The sequence below is a fragment of the Saccopteryx leptura genome, chromosome X (genome assembly GCF_036850995.1).
Source record: "Saccopteryx leptura isolate mSacLep1 chromosome X, mSacLep1_pri_phased_curated, whole genome shotgun sequence".
NCBI classification, from domain to species: Eukaryota; Metazoa; Chordata; class Mammalia; order Chiroptera; family Emballonuridae; genus Saccopteryx; species Saccopteryx leptura.
The window spans coordinates 74,648,391-74,661,214 of NC_089516.1; the positions used below are offsets into that span (position 1 = coordinate 74,648,391).

A 12,824-nucleotide genomic window follows, 5' to 3' on the forward strand; every position below is an offset into this window, starting at 1 on the left:
AAAAAATAAACTCTAAAATTGTCCAAAATTAAAAATAAAATCAATTGTGAGAAGTCACTATTATATACTACCAAAAACGTAAGTTGCCAGTGATCGTTAACAAATGATGTTGTTTATTAATAAGAAAAACAAACAAACTCTAGGTTATTTGTTGACCTTTTTTGTGGGGCTCCTCAAAGATTATTTTATACTTTATTATATTTGTTTTTGACATAGAGAGTCAGAGATAGGGACAGATAGGGACAAACAGGAAGGGAGAGAGATAAGAAGCATCAATTCTTTGTTGCAGCTCCTTAGTTGTTCATTGACTGCTTTCTCATATGTGCCTTTACTGGTGGGCTACAGCAGAGCAAGTGACCCCTTGCTCAAGCCAGGGCCGTTGGGCTCAAGCCAACAACCTTTGGGCTCAAGCCAGCGAACATGGGTTTATATCTATGATCCCATGTTCAAGCCAGCTAACCTGCGCTCAAGCTGGTAAGCCTGCGCTCAAGCCAGTGACCTCAGGGTTTTGAACCTGGGTCCTCTGTGTCCTAGTCCGATGTTCTATCCACTGCACCACTGCCTAGTCAGGCTACTTTATACTTTTATTTATCCACAAGTTTAGTAAGGATTGTTCTGCTATAAATTTATAATTTATATCTACTTTCACTTACAGTGATAGTATGTTGCCTCTGCAAATTAGCATTCCCCTACTGCAGTCCTCCTTTTACATCTTACTACTCTTGAGCCTCTTAGAATAAAAATTATGTGAAGCAAAGTTTGAATGTAAAGGAAAAGTAAGACCCGATTAGAACACCAAGAAATAAAATAATCCAAGACCTGTGGAAAGAAGTTTACTTTAGTATCATGGTGTGAAGGACATTTCTTTAGTGTACCATGACATTATTACATGTTTTGAAAGAAGGTATGAAATGTACTGGGCCTGCTAGCCCTGGGAAAGAGGTAGACTCAGAGGTCTATTTTTGAAAGCTGGATTTCTGAATTTGTGTATTTCCTTTTTTATTCTTAAAATATGTGGAACCTTTTTAAAGCCAAGAAAATTAAGCAAGAAAAAAAATAAAAGCATCAAAATTGAAAAAAAAGCAAAAACAATCTCTACTTGCAGATGACACAGCCTTATAAATAGAAAACTGAAGAATCCACAAAATACCAATTTCAGCATAATTGCAGGATATAATATCAGTAATAAAAAATTAGTTGTATTTCCATACACTAGCAACGAGCAACCTGAAATAGAGATTTAAAAAAAAATCCATTTACAACACCAGAAAGAAAAAGTACTTAGCACTAAATTTAATCAAGAAAAATAAGACTTGCACACTGAAAAGTACAAAATAGTGCTAAGAGATATTAAGGAGGCCTTAAATAAATGGAAATACACCCATGTTCATGAATTATAGGACAATTTTGATAATATGACAATATTCCTCAAACTTATCAGCGTAAGTTTTTGTGCTTCCTATCAAAATTACAGCTGCCCCCCTTTTTTGTAAAAATAAACAGGCTGATTTTTTTTAGTATTAATTTTAATTTATTGTGTTAACATGGATTCAAGTGTTCCACTGATACCACCCTCATCCCTAACCACATGCCTCTATAACAACCCTTTGCCCCCCTCCCCGTAACTTCCTCCCCACTTCTCTTTGAGATTTCCTGTCCTGTTATCTGTATCTCTGTTATGTATATATATAATTTCATTAATCTCTTCCCCTCACCTTTTCTGATCCCTCATCCCCCTTCCTTCTGACAGCTGATCCTCTGGTCCCTGTGACCCCACCCCTACCTCTATTTTGTTCCTCATTTCACTGTGTTTGTTAGATTCCACATATAAGTGAGATTATATGGTATATGTCAGGCATCGGGAACCTTTTTGGCTGAGAGAGCCATGAACGCCACATATTTTAAAATATAATTCCATGAGAGCCATACAATGACCCATGTACATTACGCATTATCCAATAAAAATTTGGTGTAGTCCCAGAAGACAGCTGTGATTGGCTCCAGCCACCTTTAACCATGAACATGAGCAGTAGGAAATGAATGGATTATAATACATGAGAATGTTTTATATTTTTAACGTTATTTTTTTTAATTAAAGATTTGTCTGCAAGCCAGATGCAGCCATCAAAAGAGCGACATCTGGCTCACGAGCCATAGGTTCCCAACCCCTGGTATATGTCTTTCTCTGCCTCTCTTATTTCACTTAGCATAATGGTCTCCAAGTCCATCCATGCCATCGCAAAAGATTTTCTTCTTTTTTATGTTCGTGTATTATTCTATTGTGTATATGTACCACAGCTTTTTAATCCACTCGTTAAACAGGCTGATATTAAAACTCATATGGGAATGTAAAGGACCCTGAACAATCAATAACAAAGTTGGAGAACACATACTTTCTGATGTCAAAACTAGCTACAATGTTACAGTAATGAAAAGTTGCTACTGACATAGAAATAGACATATAGATCAATGGTATAGAATTAGGAATCCAGAAATAAACCCATGCATCTGTGGTCCATTGACTTTTGGCCAAGACTATCCAATGAGAAAATAGTCTTTTTAAGAAATGGAGCTTGGACAAATGGATAGCCACATGTAAATGAAGTCAAATGCCTACTTCACAACACATACAGAATTTAACACAGAACATATCAAAGACCTAAATGTTAAAACTATAAAAAACATTCTTTATATGGGTGAGCATCTTTGTGCCCTAGGGATTGGTACCAGATTCTTTGATATGCCACCCAAAGCACAAGCAACATAAGAAAAAGTAAATAAAATGGACTTAGTTGAAAAAAAAAAACTTCTGGACATCAAAGGACACAGTTAAGAATGTGAAAAGTGACCCCACCAACTGAGAGACAACTTTTGAAAATTATTATTAAGCCATATATAAAATGGCATGTATTCTATTTATGTAAATTATCTGGAATAGGCAAATCCATAGAGACAGAGAATAAATTAGTGGTGGCTAGGGACAAGTAGGTTGGAGTTGTCTAAAACTAGTGGTGATGGTTGTACAACATTGTAAAAATGCTAAAAACCACTGAATTTTACTTTTTGAAATGAGTAAAAGAATGAATTTTATGTTGTTAATTTTATCTTAGTCCAAAAATATTAAATTATTTCATGAACATTGCAACAGAAAAAAATCAAGCATTATAATATTTCATTAACTATATTTTTGGATACATAACAGACCACAATAACTTTGAAGAGAACGTTTATTAAGATAAATCTAGGAAAAATTTGTGGATACACATACAATCAGAACTGCCCTTCTGAAATAAACAGTTTCATTTGTTTTAAAAATGAAATTACATTTTTATTTCTTCCCAGAGTAATACTAAAGTCACATTTGGAAAAGATAATTCTAACTCCTTAGCATTACATGAAAATACTTCACCTTCTTTATAAAAGCAACTTAGAGAACCACACATCACTTTTTCTTTTGAGATCTCTCCACTTTATGAAATTATCATATACAAGAGTAAAATCGAAATTCAAAGATTTAGCACATAACTTACACAAAAGGAAATTTACTGACAAAGTTGAAAGTGTTTTCTCCCCATATAGTCCACTACTATAATCACAAAACTTATAAAGGTTTCACATTGACAAATTTGTGGCTAATGATCAGTATGAAGATATTCTGAAATTCAGTTAACGCTAAAGAAAAACAGTGTTTATAAAATATTTGATAAAAATATTTATCTCTATAAACATTACAACATGGAGGCACACATCACCAAATTATGCAACTACACAGGGCAGCTTTAAACAATATTCTGAGACTCTTCTTTTTCTCCATCTTCCTTTTCGACTTCCGCCTTGTTTTCATTTTCCTTGCCAACTTTTCCATTTTTCCCATCTCCTTTTCCATTTTCTTCTTCTCTATCTTCCTCCTTGTTTTCTTCTTCTTCTCCATCTTTCTCCTCATTTCCACCTTCATAATATATTTCATCTTCATCTTTTTCATCTTCATCCTCTTCTGCATCTTCATCATCTTTTTCATCTTCATCCTCTTCTGCTTCATCATCTTCTTCATTTTCATCCTCTTTTGCATCTTCATCATCTATATCATCTTCATCCTCTTCTGCATCTTCATCTTTTTCATCTTCATCCTCTTCTGCATCTTCATCATCTTTTTCATCTTCATCTTCTTCTGCTTCTTCATCATCTTCTTCATTTTCATCCTCTTTTGCATCTTCATCATCTTTTTTATCTCCATCGTCTTTTTCATCTCCATCATTATTATCCTCTCCTTGATTGTCATCTTCTCCTTCATCGTTTTTATCTTCAGATTCTTTGCAACCTTCTGTTTCCCCCTTTCCATCTTCACCCTCTTTTTCATCTCCTTTCTCTTTTTCATCTTCTTCCTCTTTGTCATCTCCTTTCCCTTTTTCATCTTCACCCTGTTTTTCATCTCCTTTCTCTTTCTGGTCTTCTACTTTTTCATCTTCTTTCTCTTTTCCATCTTCATCTTCTTTACCATCTTTTTTCCCATTTTCATTTCTGTCTTCTTTTTCATCTTGTCCTTTTCCTTCTTCCTTGTTTTGATCTTCTTTATCTCCTTCCTGATATTTTTCACTTTTCTTTTCTTCGGATGCCACTGTTTCTTTCTTTTCTAATCTCTCTTCAACATCTTCAATTTTTTCTTCTTTTATTTCCTCAACTTCTTTTTCAGGAGCTGGTGCCTATATGTATACACAAAAACAAACAAACAAACACACAACATGGTTGTATTTATAAATTTAGAATTGTTTTCTCTAAAAATTTAGACCTTTTCTCTAAATATATAATACATATATATTATACATAATAAAAATGATAACACTTCATTTCCAAAACATTAATTTTCCTGTGGAAAGACCTTCTAAATATCACATCACCAAAAAAGTATTCCAAGAAATAAAATTAATTAAAATATCTTTATATAAACATTTACAAATGGACATTTGGCACAATAACTTGGGGAAACATATTAATAATTTTCACTACAAATATGAACAAGGACAATAAATACAGAAAAACGACATACTCCATATCAGTAATTCTCAATGAGTAGCATACACATAAACAAAAATATGTTGTTTGAGGAAATAATGTTTTGTTTCTATAATGGTGAAATTTAGTTTTTTTTGTAAAAAGTTACTTGAAAAGTTTTTTACTATATATCATAGGATCACTGCAAAAAGAGTTTTTGTATATGTACAGGCTTGGTTTGTATATTTGGCACTTTATCCCATTTTCAGGATTTTATTATAATACTTAAATTTTTTATGTATTAAACATGCATAGGAAGACCTATTAGAAACATTTACAGAACAACTTGTTTTGCAATTTTCAGTGAGGCAAAGCATCATAATCTGCGAAAAGGATTTACAAATAACCCATGTGCTGACAAAAGGAATAGAGAATTAGCCAGTATTTAAGAGTCATTATATTACTAAACTGTGATCAATTCCATTTTGTTCTGTTAATAGTAATGCTAAGCCATTTCTCCCATTAGCTATACCTGTAAATCGCATATTTAAATTTATTTTCTTCATTTTCCTCTTAGATACTATTAAAGTATATGTTATATATCGAATGTTTGTATCCTTGAAAACTCATATGATGAAACCCAATTGCCCATGTGATAGTATTTGGAGGTAAGTGTTATGGGAGGTGATTAAATTATGAGAGTACAGCCTTCATGAATGTAATTCATGTCTTTAAGTGTCCCTAGAGAGCTCTCTGACTCCTTCCATCATGTCTGAACATAGACTACTGTCTATAAATAAGGAAGCAGGTCCTCACCAGACATCAAAAATGCTGTATCCTTGATCTTGAATTTCCTAGCCTCTGGACTCTGAGAAATAAATTTCTGTTGTTTATAAAGCACTCAGTTTATTATTTTCCTATAGCAGCCTAATGAACTAAGACATTATGGATCACTACTCAATTTAATGTGTCTCAACTTTAAAACTGCAAGGCAAATAAAGATTTCTTTCAGTTATACTTATTGTTAAACTTTCAAATAGACAAATCTGTTAATATTGTACGATACCTCTAGAATTTTGGCTTCTCCATTTTCAGGATTTTCACTGCTGCATTCTTGTTTAACAACTTCTTCTTGCTTGCTTTCAGCTATTGCTTGAGTACTTGTATGTGCGTTTCTTTCCATCACATCATCTTTTTTCATTTTCTGTCCAGCAACATATAATAAAAATAAATATACAATTTAATTGGTATATTGATTGAATGGACCAAATAATTTTACCAGCTGTGGTAATAATTTATGAAAAAGCATTAAAATACCCATCTTTTACATACACATGTAAACTTTACAGCAACACAATTATCACTAGATTCATACAGTTTTATTGTAAACATGTGTTATTAAAAGAGAAGGTTGAGGGATTGGCTGAAAAAAGTGAAGGGATTAAGAAGTACAAAACAGCAGTTACACTCTCTTAATGTGAATGTAAAGTGCAGCATAGAAAATATAGTCAATAGTATTATAATAAATATGTCTGGTGCCAGATAGGAAGAATCACTTTATAAATTATATGAATGTCTGCCTACTATGCTGTAAATATGAAACTAATATAATACTGGATGTCAGCTATAATTGAAAAAAATTAAAAACTAAATAAATCTCTTCATATATATTAAAAATGAATAATTTTATTCTGATAGAAATCAAATAAATTTTCTTTTAGATGAGAAGCAACAAGTTAGAATGCTGAACAGTGGCCACTCAGGGCTAACTGCCACCATTATATTAGACTTTGATAAATTAACTCTCTTTGACTTGAGAAGCCAGTTTATCTCTGTCATGTCTAATAATTAGCAACAGGTTTTTGTTGATTACAAATCCTTCATTGGTAATAATTAAAAGAAATGCTAGTGAGATTATCAATTTAGATATATTTGAAAAAGATTACTTGGTGACATAGGTGATTCAATCTTTGTGTTTACAAGTTTCAGAATGAAATAGAGAGAGCACTGGCTTAAGAGGTCAGAAAATCTGTGTTCGAATTCTGGATCTACTATTTACTTTATGTGATATTGAGCAAAACCATAAATGTCTGAGTTTATTCATTTATATGTAAAAGAAAGTAATGCCACCTACATCATAGGGATATTATAAGGAGCAAATGATAAAATATATGTGAAATTTCTTTAGAAACTGTAAAACGTGATATAGATTTTTAAACTTTCAACATAGAAACTAAGAGCCAAAGAGAATAGATAATTTTTAAGTCCATGATTATATATTATTTTAGTTTACCAGTATCTTCTATTTTTATATTAATTTTAATGGGGTGACATTGATAAATCAGAGTACATATGTTCAGAGAAAACATTTCCAGATTATTTTGACATTTGATTATGTTGCATACCCCTCACCCAAAGTCAAATTGTCTTCTATCACCTTCTATCCGGTTTTCTTTGTGCCACCCCCTCCCGTTACCATTCCAAGTGTCCGTCAGTGGACTAGTGGATTAAAAAGCTTTGGTACATATATACTATGGAATACTACTCAGCCATAAGAAATGATGAAATCAGATCCTTTACAATAACATGGATGGACCTTGATAACATTATACAGAGTGAAATAAGTAAAACAGAAAAAAACTAAGAACTATATGATTCCATACATAAATGGGACATAAAAATGAGACTCAGAGACATGGACAAGTATCTTCTATTTTTTTTTTTTTGTATTTTTCTGAAGTTGGAAACAGGGAGGCAGTCAGACAGACTCCTGCATGCACTCGACCAGGATCCACCCGGCATATCCACCAGGGGGCGATGCTCCGCCCATCTGGAGTGTTGCTCTGTTGCAACCAGAGCCATTCTAGCACCTGAGGCAGAGGCCATGGAGCCATCCTCAGGGTCCAAGCCAACTTTGCTCCAATGGATCCTTGGCTGCAGGAGGGGAAGAGAGAGACAGAGAGGAAGGAGAGGGGGAGGGGTGGAGAAGCAGATGAGTGCCTCTCCTGTGTGCCCTGGCCAGGAATCGAACCCGGACTCCTGCATGCCATGCCGATGCTCTACCACTGAGCAAACTGGCCAGGGCCAGTATCTTCTATTTTTTTTTTTTTGCATTTTTCCGAAGCTGGAAACGGGGAGAGACAGTCAGACAGACTCCCGCATGCGCCCGACCAGGATCCACCCGGCACGCCCACCAGGGGCAACGCTCTGCCCACCAGGGGATGATGCGATGCTCTGCCCTTCCGGGGCGTCGCTCTGCCGCGACCAGAGCCACTCCAGCGCCTGGGGCAGAGGCCAAGGAGCCATCCCCAGCGCCGGGGCCATCTCTGCTCCAATGGAGCCTTGGCTGCGGGAGGGGAAGAGAGAGACAGAGAGGAAGGACGGGGGGTGGAGAAGCAAATGGGCGCCTCTCCTATGTACCCTGGCCGGGAATCGAACCCGGGTCCCCCACACGCCAGGCCGACGCTCTACCGCTGAGCCAACTGGCCAGGGCCAGTATCTTCTATTTTTAAAGGAAATAAAGTGCTTACTATTTTCATAACCTGTAAATTGAGTACTTAATTTTATATAATAGTTACCTTGACATGTGTAATATAGAAAAAATAAAAGAAACTTTTTCTTCTGTTGTCACTTACTATTATTACTAAAACTTTGCTTGCCTTAATTTTAGCAATATATTTTAATCAAGAATTTCAAAGAACTTTACAAACATGACTATATTTTATTTAACCAAAAAACAATAGGATTACATGACTCTAATATTCTTATAGCTATAAATATTTATAATTTTAAGAATTCAACCAATTCTTAAAAGAGGGGTTGGGAACTTTTTTGGCTGAGAGAGCCATAATCACCACATATTTTAAAATGTAATTCCGTGAGAGCCATACAACGACCCGTGTACATTACTCATTATCCAATAAAAATTTGGTGTTGTCCTGGAGGACAGATGTGATTGACTCCAACCACCCGCAACCATGAACATGAGTGGTAGGAAATGAATGGATACAATCATTTATATGAGAATACATGAGAATGTTTTATATTTTTAACGTTATTTATTTTTTTTACTAAATATGTCTGCGAGCCAGGTGCAGCCATCAAAAGAGCCACATCTGGCTCGCGAGCCAGAGGTTCCCGACCCCTGCCTTAAAACATCAATCATACTTTAATAAAGCAGTTAAAAAATAAATACAATTTAATTATATTCATACATTTACACATAATAAATATAAATAAAAGGAGGAAAAGTGAACTTAATATTAAAGCTATTTCTATTTTCAATGTCTTTAGGCATAACATCAGAGCATAGGAGCCTAGATTAGATCAATTGTGCCCATTTAAAAATAATGTGGAAACACTTTGCAAACTGGAATGTATTATCAAATGTTACCTACTACAATTATTAAAAAGCATTATTCTGGTTACTATAGTTTACACCTTTTGTTTTTCTAGGAATATGGGTTTTGTGTCACAGACATGTAAACTTTTTTATATGATATCACAGGCATGTAAATTTGACGGGTCTATCCAACTAAAATTTTGTTTTGTCTCTTCCTATCGATAGTGCCAAAACACAGTGAAAAACTACAGAATGTGAACAGATATTCCTTATTCAAAGGGATTATATGCATTACATATAGTACAATGTAATATATTACTAACTGAATAGAAAAAAAGTATTTCTGAAGAAAAGCAATTGTCTCTCAACATTGCATGTTGACTATTTACCCTTGCAGTTGATGCTCTTTTGGGTTTCAATTCTGGTATAACAGGCACAGGCATCTGCATAAAAAAACAACCAAGTCATAGGGGGGAAAAAAAGGAAGAAATCAGAAATATATATAGAAAGATTACTAACAAAATTAAACCTCTTAATTAAAATTAATGGGTATAGTTGAAAATGAACCATAAGTAAAAGAAATACCTTGGTGTGAGATTTTTTTCCCCTTAAAATGTTAAAAATAAATCTTGTGTTAAACATAGTATTGTCCAGGATTACCTGAATTTTAAAATTATATTTTACAATATATGGGCAGCTTTTTAAAAAGACTACTTACAGCAGAGAGCCTGGCTGATCTTCTCTTTGGCTGTGAGTGAAAAACAATTATCAGTTAAGAGAATTATGGACACATAAAACTAGAATTATTTATATTGCAGTAAAAATATTTAGTGTAACACTACATAAGTATTGTCATTACAAAAGCAATTATTATATTTATTATAAAGTGCCATAGTAGAAATATAAGTTTTGATTTCTCAGTCTTCTAGACTCTTTAAACAGCTAAAGAGAAAAAATCCCAAATTAAACGTCAATTGCTAGGCTAACTGAACAGAATAGCTAGTAACAAGGAGCATATTTAGACGTGACAATACAACCTTTTTGTAAACTAACAAAGCAATTCTTTTGCTTAAAAGGGAGAAGTTCCCACCTTATCTTAAGTATAATAAGGTCCTAAATTCCAAGAAGTTTGGAATTTTCAATACCCACTATATTTTTGAGAGAGCTCACCGATATATCATATTGGCACTCACGTGGTAAAATATACTAACTAGCATCTGTTTTTCAGCTGCTCATGAGCCTTAAATTATAAAAACAAGTGGATTTTTTGGACTAACAAAAAATTGATTCTAATACTAAAATATTCTAATACTAAAGAAACTCACCTCCTGACTTGAATCACCTTGACCTGCAGCCTATACAGAAGAGAAAAGCATACAGAAATAAGGTAATCGATATAAACATATAGGTGAGAAAATATTGCCTGTGGATTACAGTTGCAATATAATAGTTTATGACTTTTTCCTGGATTCGCGCTCAAGTTGCTGAGTGTTATTTTTTCTAGAAACATGCTACATATTGTCTACAAATGTGCAAACGTGCACCAAGATGCAAATGCGTTCACAAGACATAATTTTACACAAATGATAATCAATTTCATCCTTTTGTGTACATTGAACCTCCTAAAAAACAAATCTTTAAAATTTTAATATCCACCTGCTGTAGCCACTGTTAAAGCCAAAAAAATGTGGGGGCGGGGCTTCATGCAATTTCCCTGTTTTGCCTTATGTTCGAGATGCAATTGTACTTATTTGAACCTCTCTGACGACTGTGGGCTATTCTCCCCTCCAAGTTCTGCACAAAAGAACTACAACCCCCACAATGCTTTGGAAGGGGGGGCCTCTTTGTTACAACGTCAATGCGTTATTCTGAGGAGCCAGCCGCATTTTTAAAACTTCCCGCCACTACCTGCTACAAGGTTGCTGTCAGCTCAGTAAAATAGCAAGACCCATTGCACAAGCCTAGAAAAACGCAGCGGCGGGAATCTCGGAAAGGGGGATGGTGATTAGAAACCATTGCTTTCCGTGTCTGAGCAGTGCCCTAGCCTGGGAATCATCAAGCTATTGCACAATTCATACCACAGTCTAAGAGCCCCGGGAATTTCGATCTTATTCCTATGCTATAGAAATAGGGAATGCGGACGTATAAATAAGAATAATATCAAAACAATCATAGCGCCTTACATTCGCACAGTGTTTTACAATTTTAACCAACATGAAACCGCGTTCGATTTCCCTTCTAAGGGACCTCCTCCCAAACAAACAAGCAAATAAACACCAAGCGTGAATTTATTTCCTGTCCAGGATAGTAGCCACGAATTTTGAAGTAAGGGTTTTCAGGAGACCTTTAGCCCTTGAGTAGCTCAGATCAATTCTGCACGTCTAAAGTGAACACACCTATGCTATCCCAACATCAACAACAGTTAACTGATGCCATTCTCTTATCTTTCTACCTTCAAACAGAACTCGGGAGAGCCCTAGCTCTCTCAGCCTTGAAGTTGTTAATTAGAGCGGTGAATCTCTCCCTTCTCTAAGACAGTCTGAAGTCTGCGCCGCCTAATGGCACACAATTACCATTGCAAAGCCATCTGGCATGACAAGAAGTGGAGGAGGGAAAGGGAAAAAAGGAAAAAGAAAACGGGAAGAACAAAGACAAATATGGGAGAGAGCCTAGGCTTTCGGACTCCCAAATGGGACGGTTCCCTGAGAAAAGCCGGAGGCTGAGGAGGAAGCCGGTGCCTGGAAGTGGGGTTGGGAGAAGTGTTCTCCAATAGGGTAAGCGGAGGAACGGGGGTGGGGTAGGAAGCGACAGCACAGCGCTATGGCTGTTTGTAATTCAGCATGGAGACACCTCTTAAGCGAGTCTTTCCCTTAAACAAAACAAGTCAAAAGTGAACTACTAGTTGCATGCGATACGATCCTAAACCTTCCAGCGACTTTTCTTTGCCGCTCCCTCCCCTTTCATTCACTACATCACAAAATCGAACTAGAAGCCAAATTGCTTTTAAAAAAATCTCTGCCGATTAGGAAATATGTATTTCATTAGTTAATCTCCCCTATATCTTTCCATTTCACTTACCTTTCTTTTGGGCATTGTTTCGGCTCTCTACAGGGGATTTTAATAGTCAGGAGACAGAAGCGGAAAGCAGTCTCCGCTCGACTGGTCCGAGAGCAACTGAGTTTTCAATGAACTAACTGCAGCGCGACCTGTACTCGCCTCCCCTCTCCCCCCTCCTCCCAAAAAAATCTCTTGTTATTGGCAACATTAAACACACCAAGACGTAACCGAACTACGTGAATGGTTAGCTGGAGTGCTAGCCAGCTTGGAGTGACAGATTGTCAGGCCAATAAGGGGAGGTGGCCAGCCCATAAGGCGTGGTCCATGGACTTGCCGGGAGCCCTTGTACTCTGCCACCTCTGAACGCTGGTCGGGGAGAGGAGCACGCGGATTTAGGAAATGCGGACTGCTCAATTTTAAACCAGAGGGAAAGCCA

At 35.8% G+C, this 12,824-nt stretch overlaps 1 protein-coding gene across 2 annotated transcripts; it reads right to left on the reverse strand.

Annotated features, from left to right (window-relative positions):
- Window positions 1-3,282: 3,282 nt before the first annotated feature.
- On the reverse strand, window positions 3,283-12,555 carry HMGN5 (high mobility group nucleosome binding domain 5). 2 transcript variants are annotated; one of them, XM_066356409.1, is made up of 6 exons: window positions 12,410-12,555; window positions 10,657-10,686; window positions 10,050-10,079; window positions 9,721-9,774; window positions 6,056-6,193; window positions 3,283-4,700 (listed from the first exon to the last, which is right to left on the reverse strand). In XM_066356409.1, the coding sequence occupies exons 1-6, from the start codon at window positions 12,422-12,424 to the stop codon at window positions 3,780-3,782; spliced, it is 1,188 nt and encodes a 395-aa protein (XP_066212506.1). In that variant the 5' UTR covers window positions 12,425-12,555; the 3' UTR covers window positions 3,283-3,779. The 2 variants fall into 2 exon arrangements, with proteins under 2 accessions (XP_066212506.1, XP_066212507.1); XM_066356410.1 differs by lacking the exon at window positions 9,721-9,774.
- Between the last annotated feature and the right edge of the window lie 269 nt (window positions 12,556-12,824).

What these genes read in the sequence shown, in the direction of transcription:
- HMGN5 (XM_066356409.1), bottom strand. An exon ending in GATCAGCCAGGCTCTCTGCT is followed by an intron (nt 9,775 to 10,049) that starts GTAAGTAGTCTT and finishes TTTTTTATGCAG; the next exon opens with ATGCCTGTGCCTGTTATACC. An exon ending in GAGAAGCCAAAATTCTAGAG is followed by an intron (nt 4,701 to 6,055) that starts GTATCGTACAAT and finishes GTATACATATAG; the next exon opens with GCACCAGCTCCTGAAAAAGA.